Source organism: Terrapene carolina, unplaced genomic scaffold (genome assembly GCF_002925995.2).
Source record: "Terrapene carolina triunguis isolate 2854851 unplaced genomic scaffold, T_m_triunguis-2.0 Scaffold96, whole genome shotgun sequence".
NCBI classification, from domain to species: domain Eukaryota; kingdom Metazoa; phylum Chordata; order Testudines; family Emydidae; genus Terrapene; species Terrapene triunguis.
Window position 1 is genome coordinate 4,745,962 of NW_020664447.1, and position 25,516 is coordinate 4,771,477.

Genomic DNA, 25,516 nt, shown 5'->3' on the forward strand with positions numbered 1-25,516 from the left:
CAACTCCTGGTGAATACAGATCCAAACCCCCTTGGATCTTAAAACAAAGAGAAATTAATCAGGTTCTTAAAAAGAAGGCTTTTAATTAAAGAAAAAGGTAAAAATCATCTCTGTAAAATCAGTATGGAAAATAACTTTACAGGGTAATCAAACTTAAAGAGCTCAGAGGACCCCCCTCTGTCTTAGGTTCAAAGTACAGCAAACAAAGATAAACACTCTGGTAAAAGGTACATTTACAAGTTGAGAAAACAAAGTAAATCTAAGACGCCTTGCCTGGCTTTTTACTTACAAGTTTGAAATAGGAGAGACTTGTTTAGAAAGATGGGGAGAACCTGGATTGATGTTTGGTCCCTCTCAGTCCCCAGAGCGAACCACCCCTTAAACAAAGGGCACACAATAAAAGCCTTTCCCCCCCCCCAAGATTTGAAAGTATCTTGTCCCCTTATTGGTCCTTAAGGTCAGGTGTCAGCCAGGTTACCCGAGCTTCTTAACCCTTTACAGGTAAAAGGATTTGGAGTCTCTGTACACAGAAGAGCTGTTACCCTTCCCTTTATAGTTATGACACAGATCTTCCCCAAATACACGCTACAGCCAATTCTTATTAACTAAACTTTATTAAAAAGCAAAAGAGAGAGAGTATGGTTAAAAGATCAATATACATACAGACATGAGTTCAATTCATTGAGGTTCAGATTCATAGCAGAGATGGTGAGCCTTGTAGTTGTAAAGAGTTCTTTCAGAAATAGTTCATAGGTTATAGTCCAATGTCCAAATCTCATACCAGCATAACTGGGACCTCAGTCTTGCGACTCAAACTTCCCCTGATGAAGCCTAAGCAGATCTGAGATGACAGAATCAGGACCCAAGGATCTTTTATACAATTTCACGTCTTTTGACAAGCTGGCATTCAAAAGGTAATTAGGATGACTTTGAAGGAGGTACTTAGCTATAGAATTAACATAAGGCCATTTGCTTGATCCTCCACCATTCACAATACATTTCAAAGCAAGATGAATACTGAGATATCCCGTGTTTACAATTCATTTAAATGCCAGGATCTTCTTTTGACCTCCGAATGATCAGAATACAGCATAGACAGGGACTATTGATTACATGGTCGACCCTACTCATATATATGTAAATACACAAAAACACAAACATTATCTCCCCAGATGTCTTTTGAGGGTTATTTATTTTGCAGGATGTTTAACCCTTTCTAGCCATGTGTCACACCCTGATTCTCCACCCTAGTCAAATCACTCACTTTCTTGTTTTAGCCCTTAGCTTGCCACTGTTTATAGTCATTTACTCCTGAGGGAACTCTGTACAAAAAAAAAAAAATTCTGTGCACAATATTCTAAAATTCTTCAAATTTTATTTGTCAATAAATGTGGAGGCTCCAACATGGCAGTGTGGAGCACAGGCCATTGGCTGCATGGAGGTGGGAGATCACCCTGCAGCCCCCACCCCTCCCAGGACAGGGAGTGCGCAAGGGCCAGGCCTGCCCCAGAAACAGATGGGGGGGTGAGAGGGTTCTGTGTGGGGTAATCTGGGTGCGGGCGGCTCTGGAGATCTGGATGCACACAGGCTCTTTTAGGGGGTTCTGGGTGCAGGGCTAATGGGACTCTGCAGGCATATCCAGATGAAAGTGGTTGGGGCTCAGCGGGGTGTGTCTGTCTGGATATGGGGGGATGGGGCTCCCCACATCCATGTTCTGTACATATTACAAAAAAGCAAGCGAAATCCCATTACAATGCAAAGTGTGTCTTTAACTTCTGTGTAGGCAAAGAAACAGCATTACAAAGCTGTAGAGTTATGAGTGATGGAGTAGGTTTTAAATCTAACATGAGTGAATGCATAAAATTATTATAGTATGGGAAGAATCTTCGACATCTGGAAATCATTCACAAATTATATACACAGATCCTAAAGATGGTACAGGACGATGAAGAAGAAACTGGAAATTTTCAAAGTTATTTCAAAATAAGGAAAATGTGTAAGTTTAGGAGGAAATTACAGGGGTATGTGAGGGTTATGTGTTCATAATCACATGCAATCACTTATTTTTGAATGATTATGATTATGACTTTATTACAATAGCAGCACATGTAACATAATAAAGTAGTAAAATATATTACAACAAACCTTTCACAGTTACTCTTCTGTCTATAGCTTTTAGGTTTTTTTTTTTTTATATGATGATGTCTGGATTCACTCCATCCAAGTAACTCAGTGTAACATAAGGATAGTTGTAGTTAAGAAGGTGATAGTTATAGAAGTGTGGCAGTGTGTTTAAACTAGGCCACTGGAGTAAATATGAAATATGGTGAATTCTCCTTCACTGAAGTTTTTAAATCAAAATTTGATGTCTTTCTAAAACATGCTTTAGTTCAATCAGAAACTGTGGGCTTGAAGCTGGTTTTACTGGATGAGATTCCAAGACCAGTGTTATGCAGGAGGTCAGACTAGATGACCATACTGGTTCCTTTGGGCCTTAAAGTTTCTGAATTTATTAATTTAGAATTTTCTTGGTGCTTTAGTGTCATTTGATAAATACATTCTCACTTATGTTTATCTGTACAATATCCTATGCTGTTTCATGTAGATTAATTTTTTTTTTTTTCATTTCTTTCTTTTTAGGTTCAAGGGAACTTTGACAAAGTTGAGTTCAATAGGATGTGCTGGACTCTCTGCTTCAAAAAGAACCTCACTAAAAGTCCTTTGTTCATTAGTGATGAAGATGCCTTTAAAGTTTGGGTTATTTTCAATTTTTTATCTGAGGACAAATACCCATTGGTCATTGTACCTGAGGAGGTAAGAAACAATGATTTTAAAATGCTTAACACACGTTCCTTCAGTGTCCAAATTGACCTCTGTTGCTGGTACAGTAGAACCTCAGAGATACAAACACCTCGGGAACGGAGGTTGTTCATATTTCTGAAATGTTCATAACTCTGAATAAAACGTTTGGTTGTTCTTTCAAAAGTTTACAACTGAACATTGACTTACTATAGCTTTCAAACCTTATTATGCAGAAGAAAAATGCTGCTTTCCCTTTATTTATTTTTTTAGTTTATGTTTAACACAGGACTGGACTGTATTTTCTTTTTATTTATTTATTAATTTATTTTGTCTCTGCTGCTGCCTGATTGCATACTTCCAGTTCTAAATGAGGTGTGTGGTTGATTGGTCAGTTTGTAACTCTGTTGTTCGTAACTCTGAGGTTCTGCTGTATTTGGTGCTCTTTTGAAATGGTTAAGGAAAGTGTCTAGAACCTTTGGAAGAGAAAAATATCTTTTGAAGTGAATACAATTGTTTCCTTTTTTTAATGACTGAAGTTTTTTCTGAAACAAACTGCAGAGACTGTCTTTAAAAGAGCATCTGTTGTGAGGAACTGTGGTGTAGCAGGAGTGCTGGCTGGTTCCTGGTAAACAAGGGCTTAACTTCAGCTCAGCTCTCTTCTCGTTGCACGTGTGCTGAGGGACAGGCTACAAGAATGACTCCGTGACTCTGGACAGAGAGGAAAGGTTGTTTTTGGAAAGGGGGGCTCCACACCCAGGGCTCATGGTACTGGACTGAGCCCCTAGGTGTGAAGTTTATTTTTTCTGCTTCTGTTAACTTTTATTTTCTTCTTGCAAATACACACTCTAACCCTCAACAAATTTAAATCTTGAGGATCAAACCTTGTTTGTTTTGTGTGTGTGGTGTTTAACCGCTGCACCTGTTCACATGTGGTTAAGTTGAATTCCTCAGAACCACCCACAGTCTCACTCTAAAGAAAACTTCTCCTCTTATTTCTATCCCAGTGTTGTAATGTTTTAGAAGATTCCGATCTTTTCTTTCCCACGCCAGAGAGCAGAAGTTTGAAGATTTTCACTAACCACCTTGTTTTAGTAAAAAAAAAAAAAAAAAAAATTCTGCTTGAAACAGTGGCTGGTTGCTGTAGAAGCGAAGAGTTGTGCTGTGAATGAAGCACCAGAGATGAACTGCCTGTAATTTAAGAACTTGAATAACTATAGGCAGGCATCTCACTTAAACTAGAACAGAACTTTTAAAAGGTAAAAAGTAGGAGCTTATCCCATGGAGAAGAGGAAAGCCATAATGTGGCAGCTCCTGTATGACACTATATAAAATCCAGTTGAATGGACTGCAGTCAGTACGACTCTTCAGCACTTTTGGGGCTTTGCCAACAAATGATTAGAGTCAAGGATCAAAACATGGTGATTCAAATTCCACAACATCACAAATAAAAATCAATGTAAATTGTTTATTATGCTAAGTGGACTGCGTGTTCAAACAGTGCGATGAATGCTCCTTATTTACTGACACATTTACTTCACACATGTATCAATCTCCGACCATTTTATTCATAAAAATACTGGGCCTGTTTGATTCTCCTCAGTTTTATCCTGAGGAGTGTGTTGGGTCTTTTTTGTTTTTGTTTTTTTTACACTGGTGCAAACTTCAGTGATTCCAGTGGAGGGTATTCCTGATTCTCACTGGTGTGAGATTAGAAGCCCCCTTTTCTTTACACCACTCTGAATACAGCAATGTCACTTGGTGTAGTACGGGAGAGAGTCTTTGACTATTGTCCCTGGATAAACATCTCCTCATCAACATAAAATGAACCTCTGTGTTTTGCCAGGGCAGTTTATTTAGCCGCAGGACACTTTCACCCTCTGACAATGTTTTAACTATGCTGGGGCTTGGTGGTGTCCTGGCCAGAACTTACAGGGTTCTTTCTCCATTTTTTTTTCTCAAAGTTTGGAGTACCTGGCAGTGACTCTTCTGTAAGCCAAGGAGTGAGTCAGTATTGGCTAGGGTCACTCAAGAGCAACGTATGATTCTCTCTCTCTCTCTCCCTCCCCAGAAGGTGCTCTGAGCCCCTAATGAACTGTAGAACTTGAGACACAGATTCAGACCCCTTATCTAGTGCTTGATTGTGCTGGCTGCTAGACAGCCTGGCTGGCCTGAGAGTAAATATTTGGCATCTTGCTATCTGATACTATCATTAGAAGCAGAGCCCCGGTGCTGAGGTGTAGACCTTTCTCTCCTCTGAAATCTCATGCTGCTACAAACATCTATTGCTGGGTGCATAACCACAATATTCCTGAGACTGCCAGACAGGCTGCATCATCAGCTCCAAAGCTAATGTGCACGCTACATACTCCAGATTTTGGGTCTCTTTCATAGACAGTCTTTGTTCATTTCCTCTCCCCACAGACGTACATTTCATTCAGGAAAAAGTGCGGCATGTTGGTTAGTATCTTTCATTTTCACTCTTGATTTGATTTATCATCTTTTAGAGCAGACACCATCTGCATCTTCTTTGTTATTGCAAAGTGTTTAAGTTTCATATGGTCTAAAGAAAGTTTATAAAGTTATTTGCAATGTTGTTGCAGCTATATTGGTCCCAGGATATTAGAGAGACAAGGTGGGTTAGGTAAGCTTGAAAGTTTCTCCCTTTCACCAACAGAAGTTGGTCCAGTAAAAGACATTACCTCACCCACCTTGTCTTTATTAAGTCATTTGGACTACTCTGTTCTTATCATGCACAATGCATGAATTCTTTCTTTAACTCTTCACTTTGGTTCAATACAAGTAATGTAATTTATCACAACCAGAGCAATAGAAGATAGAAGTGATGTCTCCTATTTGACACTATTTTTTGTTTGCTTTGCATCTATCAGTGTGGAGTTCTGTCTTCCTGAAAAACAAATGTATTCTGAACCAAGAAATAAAATTAAACAACTTTCAACATATATTAAGATTTTTTTTTAGCTTTATAGACTTCTGATATTTTTACCTTTTAAATACTTAGTGTCTAACTTTTTAATATCACATCTAAAATCCTGATGAGTTCTCCTAAGCATTCTTTAATACAAACTTGTTGATGTCTCTTTAGGAAGGGAGGCTTGGGAGGGGAGTTGGAAATCTCTAGCTATTTTAAGTAGCTTCTTTTAGTTCCATAGTAATATTTAACATGACAGCTAATCAAGCTGTTTGTCTGTTTTTTGAAACATATACCACCTCACTTTGCTTTAGGTTCCATTTTATAATGGAGAAGAATGATTAATCCATCACAGTACAGTCTCTCCCCTATTTTCTGCTGTTGAGTATAAGAAGAGGTTTGCTTATCAGGTGTAGTGTGATACATAAAGTGCTTATTTGTAAGATACAGTGCAGTTTTGCAATAAAATGGATAGACTGTTGTGAACCTTCACAGAATTTCACTACAGCCAACAGTAATTTATTTGGAAGAAGGGTGATTAACCACTGTAATCATTCACTATAACTTCCCAGCCAGGGAATGTTGTTTTCCCCACCTCTCTGTTTCTATGGCTTGGGTTATCATTTAAGTATAGTACAACACACTATCTGCCACAGTCTCCAGCTCTGAGTCCTTTGTGTGACCTCCAGCTCTCTCTCCACACTCCAACTCCCACAGGAATTTCATAAATTGGTGGGGAAATTTGGCCCAGTGCCTATAGATAAGAATGCTGGTCACTTCAAAATTCCTGCTGTTCATCACACATTTTAGATCTTTCTATATTGCTGACGATCAGAAGATCTGACTGTTAGAAAGGAATGGAAAGGAGCTTCTTGGATCTCTAATGACTGCAGTGGACCAGTTTTTGTCCGAAACCTGGGTGAACATGTAGAAAATATTTGCAGAGTCCTAGGTTCCATGCGAGCTAGCTGACTGAATGTTGATGTTCCCATTCTCTGGTTTGGATGGATGCCCTCTCAGCTAATCTATTCTCTGCTGTTGCCCACTCTTCAGAAGTGTGGAGAGTAGCACATTAGAGTAAAGAAGGACTGAAGTGCTCCAGAAGTAGTCCAAGGGATGAGTTGCAGGTCTGTCTGATATGCTTCCCCTTCCTGGGTCAGGAGGGGAATATTGGGTATTGGTGGGATGGAGCTGTTCAGTATGGCATACTCCCCTCCACAACCAGTAGATTTCTGTGTAGTAGTGCTGGGGAAAAAAATCATTCTTTGGCTCTTCTGCAGTTTTTAAACCCCCCTCAGAAAGAGTGGATGGGTTAGTATACATCCATAGGACAGCTAGAAAGCAGCACCATGTCTGCTTGGGGGGGAGATGCATAAGAGGGGGTGCTCTTGTGGATGGCCCAGAATTCACAAGGGTGGAGCATATTTTGCCACTGAACTTTGAGCATAGTGCAGTTAAAGGGTTCTGCCCTCTGCCACCTCCACGCTTCCACAAACTCCTTCTCCTGGCGAGGAGAATGGGTTTGGGTTTTGTGCAGCTTGAAAGCCACTGGCACTCCAGGGTACATTTCCCCTCCTTTTTTGTGATGGACTGTTCTAGGCCTAGGACTTGAGTCTGAAATTTTCTCACAAAGGTGATTGAGCCTGTTTATGCACTCAATAATTTTGCACCTATGTAATGTCATTGATTTAAATGGAGTTGCACCTTAGTTGCAACAATCTGAATGAAGAATCAGGACCACTAACTTCCTGGCTTGTTAATGTTTTGTACATTTGTACTTATGCTGCTGTGTTGATCTAATGATAATAGAAAGCTAATATGGCTTTAATGGACTTCTACTGGAGGATGGGAGAGGACATGGTCCCATGAAAGGATCTCTTACAAAGGGATTAGCAGAATAAATCTATTGAAAAACCACTTCCTTAATGTATTCTCTTGGTGACTGGGAGGTTGGAGGCAGATACTAATTCTGGGAAAGTAGGCATGCTCTCACTTGACAGTAAGAATCTTTGTTGTACACAAAACAAAATGATCCTGTTACTGACATGTAAGCTTTTCCTGGAAGGGAAAGGATAAATCTGAGCAGAGTGGTTGTGCCAAACTGTGTCTTGCTGTTGTTGTCTCTGCCTGTTTCAAAGAGAGCTAGACTGAGCGCAGCTCTCTGAATTAGTGAAATAATTAGTCAGAAATAGCCTTGTCTTCTCTTATGGCAGGAAACCTTTGACAAGTAGGTAGATATTGCAGGGTGCTCTGAAAATGGTCTAGCCATGTTGTATGGTATATTCTCTCCTCCACTACTGTTAGGCACGCAACCGCGTTCTCTCCAGCTCTCACAGATGTTTTACTCGCTTTTATTAGGTACCTAGTCGGATGGGGGAGGGATCATTGAAATAGAAGGGTGGTGGAGAGAATTGTAATAATAAGCAAAACATTTCCAGCTGCATCTCCAATTTTTAATATTGCTTTCACTGCCCTTCTTATCTGTTAGACTTGGTGGTATGTCTCACCATTCTTTAACTGAAACGTGCCTTATCTTTAAAAAAGATTTCCAAACGTTTCCCCCTTCTGTTTCAGCACATGTGACTGTTACCTTGGAAATGCTTTATCATCTAAATCTATGGTGTGCGGTTAGTAAACAACCATATTCTTGAGCCAGCCTTAATAATGAAATGTGCAGAGCTGTGTAATGTGAATCACTATATAATGATGTATTGTGTTATGTTCAATAAACACTTGAAAATTTTAAAAATAAAGCAAATATACATTGCCTTTTTATTTATTTAAATGTTCCCAGACCCTGTTTGAGGCCAAATTGTGTAAGTAATTACACTGTTTTAAGCTAAAAAAATTTCTAAATCTGCTTTGCTTCAGACCAAAAGTGTGGTGGTGATGCATGCAGTATGGCGAGTAGTACTACGAAGCACTATGCTCTGCTCTGTCTCATATCAATACAAGTTGCAATGAAAAAGTCTGTTCTATGGCAACTCTTCTTTGACAAACTATTTCGGTAACAGCAAAACAGAAATGGCTTCTTCTTTGTGTGTCCATGCCTCATTTTTCTTGTAAAAATGATATATTTTCATGACTGAACTAGGAGTGTGAATGGAGTTGCATGTTAGTGATTCTGAAAAATTGCTTGGAGAAAGCATTTTTGACTACCTGACTTACACTAGCTGTTAATGTAATGGCTGCTGTTTTGCCAGACATGCCAGGGGTTGAACCAGGTACAACTTGAGCTAAAGAGACAAGGCTCTTTAGTAGGGGCTGTAACAGACTCTCATGCCCTGTGTGTTGGGAACAGAGGGGAACTTGTATCACATGCTCACTAGTAGGTTACATTAATTCTTCCATTTAGAAACCACAGATTTCTTGCTTCTTGAAAAGAACAAGGATAAGGTTCAGAGTAGCAGATTTCTCATCTGGTTCTTCATATATGTATAGGTCCTATCTTGAGGTGCATCTTCACAATTTATATCAAATTATTAATTACATTAGTTTAATTCTAAAGAGAGTAGATAATGGTTTGCATTGTAGGATGAGCACAGTCTTTGTACTCTGTTTACCCAAATAACTGTATGAGCTAAAGCGACATAAATATTTGTGTGGGGATTTTTTTGTGGGTAGGAAGGAAAAATATTTGACCATAAGGGGACTGGATTGCTTAGGAGATTTTTAGTGGAATATAGAGCTTTTCACATGTCGGCTGACGGTTCAAACTCTGCCCAGGTATGTAGCAGACTGGCAGTTATCATTTCAGGGCTCTTTGGTGGCATTTGTGAAACGAGTCCAATGATCAGATTCCACAAAAACCACCACTACAAGTGAAACTTTTGTTATCCGTCTCAGCAGAGAGGCCAAGGAATGGAAATGGAAACGTGAGCTACCCACCTAAACCCTGGGGATCCCTCTGTGGCAGGGTTGAGTCACTTTGAGCATTGGGGAAATGATGACGTGATAGCACCATTGTCATGGGTCATAGTTGCTCTTGGGTACCGTACCAGTTGGCACCTACTTTATATAAAATGATGGCACTGCAAGTCCTCCACATATCTACTGGTGGCCCACTGCAACCACTGTTTTGATGGTGTGGACTTGGCAGAATAGCCTTGAATGTCTGAGATGTAAGAGGAGCCATCTGGTGGGCATTATGGCTACCTTGATGTTTTTGTTAATTTTTTTTTATCCTTTACACACATGGGTTCATCCAGTTGTGTTTGGCAAAAGGTCATGTAAAACTGATATCAGTACTTTCATATGGGATGTGATAATATCCAAAAGGTTGAAACCAATATAGGAAAAACTGCAAATGAAAGAAAACAGCATCAGAAAGGGAATAGGGAAGTATTCCACTGAAAGAAGATGCTAAAGGCACTTTGTGTCTAGTATTAAAACAAAAAACTCTTTAATACCCATAAGTTCTTAATAGTGACTCTTGGTGAAACCCTGGCCCCACCAAAGTCAATGGGAGTTATTCCACTGAGTTCAGTGGGTCACAATTTCACCTTCTCAGTAGAGCATTGATCATTGTTTAAAACAAAACAAACAGTCCTTTAAAAGAAAAACTTTACAACTTTATCACAGAGGATAATTGCACTCAGTAGCAGCAAACATTGCATCATACTTACTTCTTAACTCTTTCAACTTATTAACCACAGGTATAGACTGTTTAAACCAGATGATTTAATTAGTCAGTTATTTTGATGTGTTAACATGTGTGGAGGGTAGGGTAGGGAAGGAAGTACTCTGTTCTCAGAAGTATCAAAAGTTCCTCATTTGAGCATGCAAATGAATAGCATGTCTAGTGTTTACGTCCATATTTGACCAAATGGAACTACTGTATTATGTTTATTACTCATTGTTTTATGCTAATTTCCCCCATCTCTACAGCTGTAATGCAGCTATTGTAGAGAATATTTGTATATACCTGCCAGAGTAAGAAGAGTAAATCCTGTAAAATTCTAATGTTTAAAAGTTAAACTAATACTTAAGCCACTTTTCTTGTAAGAAAATATCTAAATATTGCTATTCATACACTTGAATGGGCTTTTAGAGAGTGATAAGTGTAACTCATGGAGTACTTGTGGGTTTGTCTCCTTGAGAGTAAATATTCATATATTTTAATCACACACACAGTAATACTTGGTTTATATAGAACTAATGAAAGTAAATCCCCGGTTTAGTGTCTATTTTAATAAAACATCATTAACAGTTTTGATGTATTCCCTTCTCAACCCATTAGTTTGATTTAAATTCATGATTGCATGCTGTGGGCAACAGTGAAAATCTGTTCAAATATGATTTCTAGTCCCTCTCTGTGTGAACCCAATCTTGTAAAATGATTAGCAAAAGGGATTCGAGGGTGCTTCACACCTTTCTTTAAATAAATAAAAAGCCCAAAGTTAAATGCCAATAAGAATTCTTAATTCTTTTACTATCTTGTACTTTGGTAGGCTGAGATGACACATGACAAATGAAATGAAGTGGATGGTATGACTTATATTAAGTGCAGAATATTGCAAAAGGGTAGCATTCTGCTCTGGTTATTTTAACCTCCCATCCTGCTAAGGGAAATACAGTGAGCTCTGTTCAGAGGAATTGACTTGATGGGCATAATGCATTTTAAACCTGAAATGAGAGACTTACTCTTATCTTTTATTAAAGAAAGGATAGCCTGTCTTTAAAAGCCAATGTTTATTTCAGGTCATTAAGGTTGAGGCCTTCTGGAAATTTGTTTCTAAATTGGGGTCACCTAACACTGCAGTTCATGTACACTGAAGTAGCATTCTTTGTTGGTGGTGGTGAAACTTGCCTGCAAGTGGGAAGTAAGCTGCTTCCTGAATCTTACTGAATGCTGAGGATTTATGGTATCTGTTGTTGGAAAGCCCTGGCTGCACATAAGTTATGTGTATAAGAGTTTGAAAAGTGGAAATAACAAACTTAGTTTTTGTGAATTATTTATATGAATTAAAATATTTTAATTATTTATTCAACATGAAATTTAAGTGATTATAGCTTTAAGAAGTGCTAAGAGTTGAGACACTTCTTACCATCAGATTGCTTTAACCTGAATGACCTTAAAGTGAGTAATTCAAAGCCATTCACTGAACTTCTAAAATGCAAAGTCTAGGGGTCCATTCCTGCAAAAGCCTACCATTGGCCATACTGCTTACAACTGTGAGTAGTCCTATTGAAATCACTGCACTGAAATCAGCAGGACTACTCACAGGAGTAAGCACTATGTCTGGTAGTAAATGCTGGCAAAACTAGGGCCTTCAACTTAGCATTCAGAAGTACAATCATTGTACTGAGATAACTAGGAGTACTCTCGGGAATAATCATGATACCAAGTTTGGAACGGCAGCTACTTAAACATTTTCTTCCCTAAAATTGGTTGGCTGTTAGTGCCATTTATGTATGAATACATCCCAACTAAATTCAATGTCCAGTTGCGTGTAGGGAAACAGAGGTAAAAAATACTTTAGCTTTTTTTGCCCCCCTAGTCCCATCTGCCCTGCAAGGCTAAATACATCTTTGCTTACAATAATCTTTAAGAGGACAATAAGTCCTTAAAAAAAGCAAACATCACAGGAATGTAGAATTAGCTCAGAAGCATATGAATTGGATACTTTTTCTTGTGTGTGTTTTTCTTTTTGAGACAATAAAGTGATTATAGTTTACTTCCTCATTTTTCCTTTAGCATTAATTCCCATTTAGTATTACTGAAAAGAAGACTATTTAATAACTAATCTCAGTGTTCCAGAAATAGCAGTAAAAATCCTGTTTCTCTAAGGTTGAGCTCAGGTTCAGTAATTAACTGCTTTGTCAGACTTGTTATATTCTGTCACAGATTTGCACGTGTTTCGTATTTATTTGCCACAGACTTGGGTGCTTGCTCACATCAAGGAGAAGCCATATTAGCCAGAGTATTAACATACATACTGTGGCTAACATCAGATGCTTGAGGCCTGTTAGTCCTTGTAGGATGAATGTATGGAAGAACACTTCCTCATCCCCCTTCTCCCAAACCTCTGATGAGAGACGGTGATGGGCCACTCAACAGCCTACCAATTCAATCCCTTATGTACACCAATCAAAAAGTGGCCCAGTACTCATGCTGAAAGGTTAGACTGGCCTGTGGTGAAGCCTTATTTGGCCCACACTAACTTTTCTGTAATCCATGGAAGAAATGACCTACTTCTTGGTTTCTCAGAAGCACTAGGGTAAGGGAGGTTGCACAGCATCAATGACATGGAGGGGGGAGATTTTCACAAGTGCTCAAATAAATGACTTTCATTTGAGGCACTGAGGACCCTGGCACTTTTGAACATGAGATGTTCTAAGTCACTTAAGTGCTTTTTGAAAATTGTACCTAACAATTGGTCTACTTTACACAATTGTTCCAACCCTCCAGCAGGACTGTTTACCAGGGAGAATAGGCCTAAAAAATAGCTAATCCTGCATGTACTGAAAGGGGGATCTGAAAGGTACCTTGTAAGACTCAGTCCGATGGTGTCCACCCCTAAGCCATTGTTGTACTTGTGACCATCACGTGCCCTTTCAGCGACATCAGCTCTGCACACAAAGAAATTCAGTGATTAAGAGGAACTGCTTCTAAGAGCCCTTGGTGTGAGAGAGCTGATGCAACATCTGCCGTAGGATGGAGGCCAGAGGCAGGATTCATATGCCTGCTTTTATAGTCACCGGAAAGATGGGCCAGCTATTTTAGAGGCTGATTTGCCCCTTGTCTCCGTAGGAACTTCTTGTTGGGGCTGGCAGGCCATGATGTACCACTGTGGCTTTACCCAGGTTTACTTTGGCTGTCAGGGAAATGCCTTGCTTTTTCTGGCTTCATTGCCCCAGTCAACTATGGCACATAGTGGCCTTGCCATGAAGCTGGTGGAAAAACACAGTAAACCATTGTTCCCTTTATGCCTTTCTCTACCGTCTTGGGCAAACCTGGCCTGTCTTCAGGATTAGACCAAACCATCCTTGAAATCTAATTATATTACATCAAAGTGTTGTGCATCTTCAGACATAGGAAACTGACAATGGTGATTTTTATTGTATAGATGTGATTGTGGAAGTAGGAACTCACAAACTGGCATTGGTTAAAGATTTGTAGGGTTTTTTTATTACTGGATGGATTCAGTTTTAAATAAATCTAGTATTAAATAAGTGCAATCAGTGGTGTAAGATAGATAGCAAGATTTAAGTCTTGACTAACCTCAGTAGAAGCTATAGTTATAGTTATTGTTGTCTGACACATGATATGGAAAGTATTAGGAAAAGGAGAATTTGTTTTAGGAACGAATTCTTTTTCATCCTCACTTTCATTTCTTTTATGCCCGTCCTGATATCATAATATCAGATTTGAGGGGGAGGTGTCAGGGCTCAGACATGTGACTAGCATGTGACTATTGCTAATGTCTTCCTGCTATATTTTATTGGTTTACTTTTATAAAATTGTAATGCTTTTGAAGCTTTCCTCTTTCTCACATTTAATTCTGCATAATCTTGATGCTATTAAAGAATAACTTCCATGTGTATCATTCGTGGGCGGAAATCCCAAAACTGAGTGTCTGAAGTTAGAAGTCTAAATCCATATTTAGGCTTCTAAATATGAGTAGTCAGATTTTCTGGGGGTGATGAGCACACACAACCCTGTTGTAGCAAATAAGAACTGTGGGAGCTTGGAATCTTTGAAAATGAAGCCATTTATCTTTAGGTGCCTAAATGTGGATTTAAGAGCCTAACTTTAGGCATGCAAATTTTGGCCTAGAGCTTTTAAGCATTTGAGTAAATTCTTAAAAATGATGTAATTTTTGCTTCTATTTCTGTACAGATTGAATACTTGCTTAAAAAACTCACTGAAGCAATGGGGGCAGGCTCACATCAAGAACAGTTTGAACATAATAAGAACAGCCTCGGTGCCAATCAAGGTCTTTCTGCATGGGAATTGATTGAGCTTATTGGAAGTGGACAGTTTAGCAAAGGGATGGACCGACAGACTATATCAATGGCAGTTAATGAGGTCTTTAATGAGCTCATATTAGATGTACTGAAACAGGTAAGAATTGCATGGAATGAATGTTTGAAAATAGTAGGATGTATGAGTTATTGGATAATGAGATCATTTGCCCATGAATTCTGCTGCCATGAATAACAGTTTCTTTAGCTGATGGCAGCGAACAAGCTCGAGGGGTCTCCTTAGCGCTCTGAGAGTTGGTTTCTGTTAAGAGTTTGTGAATGTGGTTTATTTTTAAAAGACTATATTTTGTAAAAGGGAAGCTGCGCTATGTAAAAAGATCTATTTAATCTTTCTAGTACTGCAAAGGAGATACTTGTCCTTGGTGAGTTGTACTTAGGAACTGAAGGAAAAGTGGCCCTTGTGTTTCTGACTTAAAATAGGACCTCTCTTTATACCAGTAATTCATTAGCTAATAGAATAGCTGCAAAATTGTATTTCTTAATTCCTGAATTTGTGGTAAGTCTTTAATATGTTAAATATATATATATATTTGCAGTTGATTTACAGAAAAAAGCTCTGATAGGTATATATCAGTCTAACTGTGCCCACACAAGGGCGATGCACCAATTTAACTGTATCTGTTTCTAAATTGATACAGTTAAAACAGCATAAAAATTGTGTAGAAAATGCTATTTAACTCTGCATAGCAGATTATGAAGCATTAGTGATTTACTAAGCTGAAGTCAAAGCTAAAAAGTAATGGTTTTATCTTAAAATTCATAGAATATTTCTGTCAACCTTCTGCTCGTTTGGAGTTCCCGTAGAGGGAATGATTACCATTTGGTCAGGGGACTCCTCAGTTGTTCTAGATGTTTCAGAAAGTCCCAGAATGGCTTTAAAGGACTGTATATTTTTAATAGGAAAAATAAATCCTTAAAACCCCAGTGAAGTGTTTTTATTCAGGCAAACTGCACTTACCTAGGGTTCTAATTCACGCTCATATGTACTTTATGGGGAACTGTTAGTGGTCTTTGATTGTTTCTCCTTATGAAGAAAGCAAGCAAAGGCTTTTTTGGCAGCCCTTCCAAATCCATTCAGAAGAAGTTATCAGAAAATCTTGGCACAGGAAGTTCTTTCAAAATAGCCAAAGAACAATGCAAAACATCTGTTTTTGTTAACTCCTTATTGCTCGTTGGCAGGATGAACAGTTGAGGACAAAATTTAAGCCATTCTGCTAATACCATTGAACATCATAATTGGCGTCAGCTCAGTCCATCCACTTGATGTTTGAAAGGAAATGTCTTGATTTCTTTAGATGTTTCAAATGCTTTCTATCTGATGCTGTGTTGCCTCTCATAAAAGGATTGCTGCAGTGTCTTGACTCTCTTCTTTTGATGACTGTGACTTTGTTTGGGGATGTCTCCTTGCTTCTAAAAAGACTTTTTAAAAAGTTTGTTACGACCTGACCTCCTCCCCTTCTGGACAATCACCAGTCTGTTGGAAAACGGAGTTCACACTTTAATTCAGATATAACTAGTATTGATGGAATTATTTTTTGTGTGTGCAAATTTGACAATATTGATTTTTATTTTTAATGTTGTTGTGTGTGCAAATATTAACTTTTTATTTTTACAGTTGTGGGAAAGTAAGGGTGGGGTAGGGCTGGGGTTACGGTTGGGGCACCGAGGACAGCAGGACTGCAGGGTGCTCCAAGCAGCCCAAGAGACCTGGGTGGAAGGTGGTGGTCCTGGTCCAGTGGAGCACAGACCCCCAGCCAGGGCTGCAAGGAGGAAGACAGATCCCCAACTGAGCGGGAGGCCATCCTGCTGCTGAACATTTACTGCCCACACACTCCTGGCTGATGAGTGAGTGAGAGCCCCCAGCCATGGGGGAAGCCACCCCACTGCTGAATGGCTCGTACTTGGCAGGATGGCAACAGGACGACCAAAACAAAAACAAAAAACAAAGCACATAAGAGTTGGGGAAAATGAGATTACAGAAATTAGCAGGGGAAATGGGGGAAGCTGTAGTACCCAAAATAACTTTTTAAACTAGTTTTTTTTTTTTTTTTAAATTGACTAGCCAGTAAATTCAAATGTCTGATAGAACATTCAATCATTCACATCTTTCAACATGCATTCTCTTTCCTGTGGAACATCCTTTTGACTAGCTCTAACCACACTGGATAAAACACAGTAGGTGGGTGATTCTGTTAAAATTATTGTTTAATGCAGTAGTTAATATATCTAATTATGTTTTCATCATTAGATTTCAGTGTTAACAGCTAATTGAGATGAATGGGGGCACACGACTTTGCTTGGAGCCAAATTCTCCTCCCTAGTGCAGGAGTAAATAGGGTTTATATGGAGGACTAATAGAAAACTGAGAGGGATGGATTTCTCCCCATAACCTGGGAAGAATGCACCATGTAGCTGTGTAACTATCTCATGGCTGCTGCTGCTGCCTCATGTTTATGGTGTTCTTGGGCAATAGGGAGCTTGAATTGGTCTTTCCCATTTGCTAACAGCAGTATTTTAAAAAAATAATGTATTTGATACCATAAGTGTACCTGGTGTGTTAATTATGCATTATTGAAGTTTAGGGGAAAGACTACACTATATTCTTCACTCACCCTATACTTGGGTACATTTGGAACTGATAAGAGAGGGAAATGATGGCCCAGAATAAGGCTTGGGTGAAAGCCAACTATGGTTAATCCTTTCTGTGTGGAGGTGAAATGTAGATGCTTAGGATCTTGGGGCCAGTCTATTGGACTCCACCACCAAAGATATGTAGCTAGAACAATTGTAGTTTTACATCTTTGACATTTTAATATTTCCTCTGTGTGAAATACAAGCTCTGTTTTGGACTGGGTACTTCTAGACCTCCTTCCCCCACAGAAAAGAAAAGGGAAGTGATCCTGATCTCATTCTGCTTCAAAGCAAAGAGAAATGTGGTATTTTTTTTATTCTATCAATTTTATTTATTTTCCACATAAACTGAACACAGTTTAAGCAAAGAACTATCTCCACATCCCCTGGCTCCTCCTCTTCCTCCTCACCAAGAGACAAAGGATATAAATACATTTCCAAAGAAAGTTAACTAGCTATCTAAAAGGGGGAAAATATGTAAGAAATTCCGATATTATATCACAAATAGTACTTGATGTTAGGTCTGCAGTAAATATAAATAATTAGGTCTAAGATCCCACTAATAGTTCCACTTCCAGTTCAGCTGAGGACAAATTGATCAGACTAGTTATTCTTGTTTTTTATGAAGTCCACCTGCTGTGTGCGGATTGTAAAAAGCGTGGATTGGAAAAGGAAGGAGGGGGAGTTTGAAATCTTTATGATGATAATTAAGGTGGGGTATTAGGGTATGTCTGTATGGCTATTAGTGTAAAGCAAACTGCTGTTCAAATCTAGCCTGCCCACTCACTGGCCATGCGGAACTGCTACCAGGTGCTAAAAGTGTCGTAATGGGCTTTGATCTATGTGGTGACACGCTACTGTAGATCAAAGCACACTATAGCACTTTTTAGTGTGTGGTAGCAACTCGCAGCCAGTTAGTGCCTGGCAGGCTAGAGCAGGATAGATTTACACCCAGCTTGCTGTGAGCTGTTTGTAGAAACAAGCCCTTGGAGACACAATGTTTTTCTTTTATTTAAAGCGGATTAAGTAAATGTAAGGAAAACTAAAATACTATGGGTGAAATCCTGGCCCCACTGAAATCAATGGGAAAACAACTATTGACTTCAGTGGGGTCAGGATTTTGCCCTATGCTCCCCAAATATAGTATACTAGTCAGAAGTATAGTTTTCATTCTGCCTTTCTCAGTCCCACTAATTGAAGTTTCTAGCACACTCTCATTGGGATCATTTCTTTAAAAAAGGCTTTGGACTCTTTTTGGGTGCAGCTAGATGAGCAAGGCAGCAGAAGGTATTTTAGGAGACAAGAAGAACCACTTCCAGGAGGTGGAAGTTTTCTTATCCCCAGGGTTACGTGTACAGTAGGGGATGGAATATCTAGCTAGAATATCTATTTAGCTCCAGGCCCTACATATACCACTGGGGTATTTTGTTGTTGACATTTCACAATGTGATTAAATTAATAAAATCTCTGTCATTACACATCATGGATGACATGTCCAGCAGAGTAGAATGGTAGCACTAATAATAATAATTAATAATAATAAAAAAGGAAGAGTGGTGGTAAAATATTGTCAAATAGAATCCAGAGAGATTGCAGTATTATTTCTGTTATTTTAAAGATGGTTTTACCATTTGCAAATCGGGGAAAAAGGAATCACAAATTACTTTCATGAACTAAGCAATAGCTGATGGAATTGCAAGTTACGAGGAACGGAAATGTGTAAGAATCAGCATTTAGGGCCTGGTCTATTCATCGGTCTTGGATCATAACCTTAGGGTACACAAGTAAAAGGCAGAGCAGTACAATCGAGGGGACGCAATTCAATGGGTCATTCCTTTTTACAGGGTTATATGTTGAAAAAAGGTCACAGAAGGAAAAATTGGACAGAACGTTGGTTTGTGCTAAAACCAAATATTATTTCATATTACGCGAGTGAAGACTTAAAAGACAAAAAAGGAGACATCATCTTGGATGAAAACTGTTTTGTAGAGGTAAAAATAAATTCAACTCTCTAAATATAGACATTTTAAAATCATCTTTTGCGGTGGACTCCCAGTGTCTATTCAGTGATGGTGGGATATTTGTTCTATTTTTTTCCTTTTTGCATCAGTGGGTCACTCTGTTGGGCTGTGTCTCTAGGTTTTATTTTCACGAAGATCATTTAATGAAACTATTGGAATTTGTACAAATAAGTTCCTGAGTGGAAAGCAGTAACAGTAAAAACTTAACTGTTTTATAATGTTTCAATTTTCCGTGAACAGCAGTTTTGCATCTCTATGTAAAATGGCATTTATATCCCAAACTATAAAATAGGCAAATGAAATATTATACTGTTGTATGTCTTCATAGCCTGTACATGTGACTGATTGGTGCATAGGTGGGATGCGATATGGTGTGCTATTCAGGTGTGGTATTTAGGTTCACTGGAAACTAATACTTTGTTTTCCATTCCAGTCCTTGCCTGACAAAGATGGAAAGAAATGCCTTTTTCTTATCAAATGCTTAGATAAAAGCTTTGAGATTAGTGCCTCTGATAAAAAGAAGAAGCAGGAGTGGATTCAAGGTAAGGTGTCTTAAATCTTAGTGATGATGTGCAAGTTAAGGTCCTGCTTTTGCAAAGCGCTTAAGCATGTACTTAAGAACAAGATTTCCACAAGTGACTAGTGATTTTGGGGTGGTTCCCCTTCGAATTCCAAAATTGAGACATCTCAAAGGGGCCTGATTTTCAGAAAGAGCTAAGCACCAAAACACTGAAAAATGGGCCTCTTCAAGGTGTCAAATTGAGGCACCCAAAATCACTAGTCACTTTTGAAAATCTGTGCTGATGCGCTTTCATAAATTTTATCCTGTAGGAAGAGCTCATATGGAACTCTGCCTACCAGCAGTTCACTTTCAGTAACTGCTTTGCTGCATGTTGTGGGATGGCTAACACACAATGAAAGATGATTTTTATTTATTTACTTTTTGTTATTTCTTTCTGTTCACATACAAACTTGCTCTGTGATACAGCCACATTTTTTAGGAAGAAAAGAAATTGTTCAGTAGGTTTGATTTTTGTTGGGGGTGGGGAAAGCTCGTTCATCGTAACATCTTAAAACTGGTTTTTACTTTTGAGATAATATTGTCTAGTGGACACAGCATAGGGCTGGAGACCAGGACCTCTTGTTCTCTAAATCTGGCTCTTCCACTGCAATGCTGTGTAGTGCAGAAAAGCCAATTAACATCTGTACAGCACTTTGAAAACACAAAGTGCTAAGTATTGTTATTCATACTTCCCTCCTAATTTACAGTATCTACTTAATTAGGCTGCACAAGGGGCGTGTGGTTAGCAATTACACAATGCTAAAATGAGACATTTCACTCTTCTAGATAGAAAAATTATCAAAAGAGGAAATAAACTAGCACTTGACTGCTTTTCTTTCTGAGTGCTTCAGTCATTCTAAATATAAACGACTTTCTTGCTGAAAGAATTTACCTTTCTTTTACTAGTAAGATGTGCAGCCCAGATAAAATGCTGGTCCTAGGAAATGAAATGTGAGGGTACTATTTTTGAAGTTCTATCAGCCAACATGCCCCTGAGAAACAGAGCGGTTATTATGTGGATTAGAAACACTGAGAAAATTGTCTAGGGATGTGGAGAGAAATTTGCAATTGGTTGTCATTTCCTAAGGCTTTCTCTCTTTCAATAATTTATATTCACACCATCTTAATCTTGCCAATGCACCACTAGAAATTGACGTTGGCTATGGAATAATCGGTCAGGGTATTGGAACTACTGGACATTCCTCTCTTTGGGATACAGATGATATTGCAATGTGTAGAAAGCCAGCACACTTACTTTTTTCATGTTATTAGTTAACTTAATAAGAGAGAGTGGGGATGAAGAGAGACAGTTGTGTGCAATAACAGAATAGCTGTTTCTCACCCACCCAGGCTATCCAGAGAGTCTAGCATTACTCCTAACTGAAGTTCTCTTTTATTGGTGCTTTTCCTTTCCATCACGTGGACTCCTGTACAGCCATTCAGACCACTGTAAGCCTGCTGAGGGTTGGCAGTCCTCCACCTCACAAAGACGCGCGCCAGAAACGGAAAGAATTACGCCAGAAACTGCAAGCTGAGCAAGAGGAATTGGAGCGGCAGATGAAAGAACTCCAAATAGCCAATGAGAACAAGCAGGAGGAATTGGAGACAGTGAGAAAGGTGCAGGCAGGTTGTTTGCTTTCAAGCTTTCACATTGCACTGATCAGACCAGAATTTTGCCTAGAGAAGTCTGTTTGGTTGAGATTGAGTTTCTCGCAATATTAGTCTGTTTTACACATGCGTGTGCTTTTTGTGCAGGGTCAGGACACACTGAGTCAGGCTGAGCTATGCTTAGCGCAGGAATCCTGGGTGGGCAGAAGGGATGGGAAAAGAGGCAGGCATGCAGCTGTTCCAACCTGGAGTTACTGGCAAATGAGCTAGACCCCAGTTAAGTTAGTGCTGTCTGCAACAGCTCTCTAGAGGCCGTTCTGCTGGAGGAACGGAAAGTGCTCTGGGTGTGCCCCCTACGCCAGGGAGAGAGAGAGGCATAGAGCAAGGGAAATCACCAGCTGTCCACATAGGGTAGCTTTACAGCACTTTGTGCCGTGGATGCATCTCAGAGGGGCTGCACCATGGCCTGGGGATCTAGCCCCTTTAATTAATTAACTGAAGGAGCAGGCTGGCGTTTAACAGAGTTTCCATTAGGGTTTTCTTAGTTTTAATGGATTACTAAAGTTACATAGGTCACAGGGACTGAGAAAGAGGAAAAAATCCTGCCCCAGCACACTTCCAACAATATGTGTAAAGTTCAGTTTCCAGAGACACATTGAAATATGCTGCAGAATCCTTGTGTGTGTTTGTAATCTGATTGGAGCAGTTTGGGGCAGATTCACAGCTCAGATAAAGGTATTGACCACATGTACTTTGCTCAAACGCATGTTTTCTCATAAAATTTGCATCGACTTTGCAGAGCAACAGATTCAGACCGCTCGAGTGCGAATAGTGGGAGAAAGCTTTAGAAATCAATTTATCTGAAAAGCTCTAAAGATGTTTAAAACTTGGATTAAGGAAGCTTGGCAGAAGGTTCTATGAACAGCACTGAGGAGCATTATGTATTTGCTATTAACTTGCTGATCACTGCAGATATTAGAGTTGCCTACATCTGTGTGATTGCTCCCCAGTGAGGCTTGGTGAAAGTTAAAAGATCCATTCTACCTAATTTAAGATTTATGTATCGAAAGCTCTAGCTGTTTACAAAACATTTTCTACAATGAAATTTAAATGTTCTTGGACAAAACTTACAAACCTAGTGAACTTTCCCTTAAATATCATGGGTTATTCTTGGATTTCAACCCCACCACTTGCCATACCACATCTCAGCTGCTACCTAGAGTGCTTCCTGTCAGCAGCCGGCATCACTTCCTTACATCCTGACCCCTGTGCTGTAAAATTGAGACAGCTGCCTTTTCCGTTTAAAAAAATAAAATAGGCCAGAGAAATATGTTCCCTACTTTTCTGAGGAAATGAAGGAACTTCTGTCCCAAAACTACACTGGCCATTTCAGGACTAGTGATAGGGCTACAGTCTGATTATCTCATGATTCATCAGTGCTGAAAAAGGGTCTTATACTGATAGAAAGGGGAGCTTCCCATCTTCTTAATGGGACACAGTACTTTCCTCTAGCCCTGGTCAATTCAGAGACAACAGAAGACCTTAAATTCATGATGATACCATGTACGTAAACTTCACTTTAGGTCATTTTCAGAGGTTTCAGAAACATCTTAGCCATAACCTTCTCTCCCTCTGAGAGCTGGCTTTCACAGACAGAGATTAAAAAATAGTACCAATTAAAAAAATCAAAATATGTCTAAAGTAGTTTTCTAGAAGATGCATAGCACGTAGAGGAATGTGGGGTGTTGTAGAACAGTTGTATTGGCACTCCTTTGGGAAGACCTGGATATATCAAATGAACTCACTTGTGGATTCGCAACTCATGAGTAGTTAAGCCATTCAAAACTCTCTTGGCTCTCCATCTTCTGTTCTGTCCTTTTCTCCCTCTCTCCCGCTACATTGTTCCTCCGTTTTCCACTTCATGCTCCTATTAACTCCTCCCCTCCCCTTGCTCATACCATCTCCAACTACATATATTTATTTGTTAGTAATTTGTGTACTGTCAGTATGTTCCATGCCATACAACGTGTGGAAGGAGACTTGGTCCTTGACCCACTGTGGTTGCAAGCTATTAAAATGACATTCTTTAGCCAAGTAACATGAAAAGCAGAACTGGTCTGCTCGTAATCTTGTCCTAAATTTCAGTTGGTTTTGTGTTTCCAGTTAGAGCACACTTGCCTCATTGCTCATGCACCTTCATAAATAGAAAATATCTGATTTATTACCTATTCTTAAGATCTTAGAGCAAGATCAGATCCAATTATAAAGTAAACTAGAATGACTAGACGTAGACTGCAGAGAGTCACCCAGACTTTGAATCCATTACTTGTATGCAATCTGAGGCCCTGATCCTGCAAATACATAGAGAAGTTTAACTTTAAACATGTGAGTAGTCCCATTAAGTAATGTGTTTACAGTTAAGCTTGTCTGTGTTAGTAGAATATAATTGTTGTCAATTCTTGTGACTTTATTATAAGTCTCATATTTGGAGTTTTTTAAAGTCCCAGCTCCTGGAATCATGTGAATATTTTAGAATCTCAGCTTTCATTTAAAAAGTGAATTTCCATCTCTCATGGTTGTGGAGAGAAGCCTAACAATGTGATCTGAGTGCATGTTATAGGCATAGAAACTAGAAGGCAAATGAAAAGAACCCAAATATATTACTTTTAAAATCTTGTAATTCTTGTGAGCCTGATTCTTGATTTTTGAACACATCAGTTTGGTAATACTGGGATATGGGGTATTAGTTTCCTTGCCTTGCTCTGAATCTGATAATAGAAGGTCTTGTTCTGATTTGATTCCTACCCCATAATTTTAAACATGGTAATGTGCCAAAACGCAATGCCTGTCTTATCTCATATCTAGTACTATTTGTGTAACTTACCAGGCAGCAAAAATCCTAGGTGTTGACTTCTGTTTGCTATAACTTGAGGAGCAGGTGCGCAAGAGGAAGAAACATGGGATTGTTCTCACAGAAGCTGTATGTTTACTGAATTGTAACAGATTTCTGTGAATCTTGCAGCAGAGATGGCAACTAGCAAGAATGTTGAGGCAAAAAGCTCCTTTCAAATAGGTCTGGATGATTCCTTAATCTTAGAGGGTGAAAAGAGAACAATTTAGGCTAAAACATGAACTCCTGCATTTCCAGTACATGAAAGTGTTGTGTATTTGGGGTAGAAGAATTAGCAGCTTTTGATCAGTTAGGAAAATACGTTTAATGGAAAAAGCTACGTAAACATTCCAGGAAACTGAATTGTGCCGGAAAGCTTGGAGCTCAGTTTGCATCAGGCTGAGAGCCAGCGTGAGTTCAGGGAGAGCTCAAGTACACTTTGGGAATGGCCTGGGCGCCAGGAAAACTTTAGAAGTGTGGGTGAGTTGTTGACATTTGTCTAAAATAACATTTTCTTATGGAATTTTGAGATTCCCCTTAATCTAATTAAAGGATGAACTTTACCCCCATAGTGAGGCCAAGCACAAGGCCTAGAACCTGTTAAGTCTGTGTTTTGGGTTCATAAGTGGGACTTAAGTGATGCAGAAAGCCAGCATGTGGTCTGGGTCACATGGCATAAGATTCACACAGAGCACCCACCATACTTTGTTTGCCTCAGTAACTTTTCTGATATCTAACACCCTTCTATAACTTCCTCAGACCTGGGTATGTATGCATATATTCTTGGACATGAGGGACAGACAGCTCAATGTAAAAGTATCTATCCTCAATCTATAGCAGCGGGAACAGGATCCGATCGTTCAAGTGACTCGGCGTGGGTGGATCTTGTCCATCTGGAGCCCCCAGATGTCTACAGGGATCCACATGGATGCAGGGCTTAGCTGGTGCAGACACTTGAAAAATTATGACCTTAGACTCCAGTTTTTATCAATCTGATTTGTATTTGGCCCCTACATTCATATTGGTGCTGCTTTATTTTCATTTAGCTTAAAAAATGGGAGGAAGTGAAAAGGTAAAGTGCCCTT

General features: G+C 39.2%; 1 protein-coding gene across 1 annotated transcript in view; it reads left to right on the forward strand.

Moving 5' to 3' along the window:
* The window catches only part of SWAP70 (switching B cell complex subunit SWAP70), a 53,723-nt gene that overhangs the window by 15,976 nt on the left and 12,231 nt on the right, over positions 1–25,516 (forward strand). The window contains exons 3-7 of the mRNA XM_024196650.1: positions 2,641–2,814; positions 14,574–14,798; positions 19,195–19,341; positions 19,805–19,913; positions 21,369–21,550. Coding sequence (XP_024052418.1) covers positions 2,641–2,814; positions 14,574–14,798; positions 19,195–19,341; positions 19,805–19,913; positions 21,369–21,550 — 837 coding nt within the window. The remainder of the gene's footprint in view (positions 1–2,640; positions 2,815–14,573; positions 14,799–19,194; positions 19,342–19,804; positions 19,914–21,368; positions 21,551–25,516) is intronic.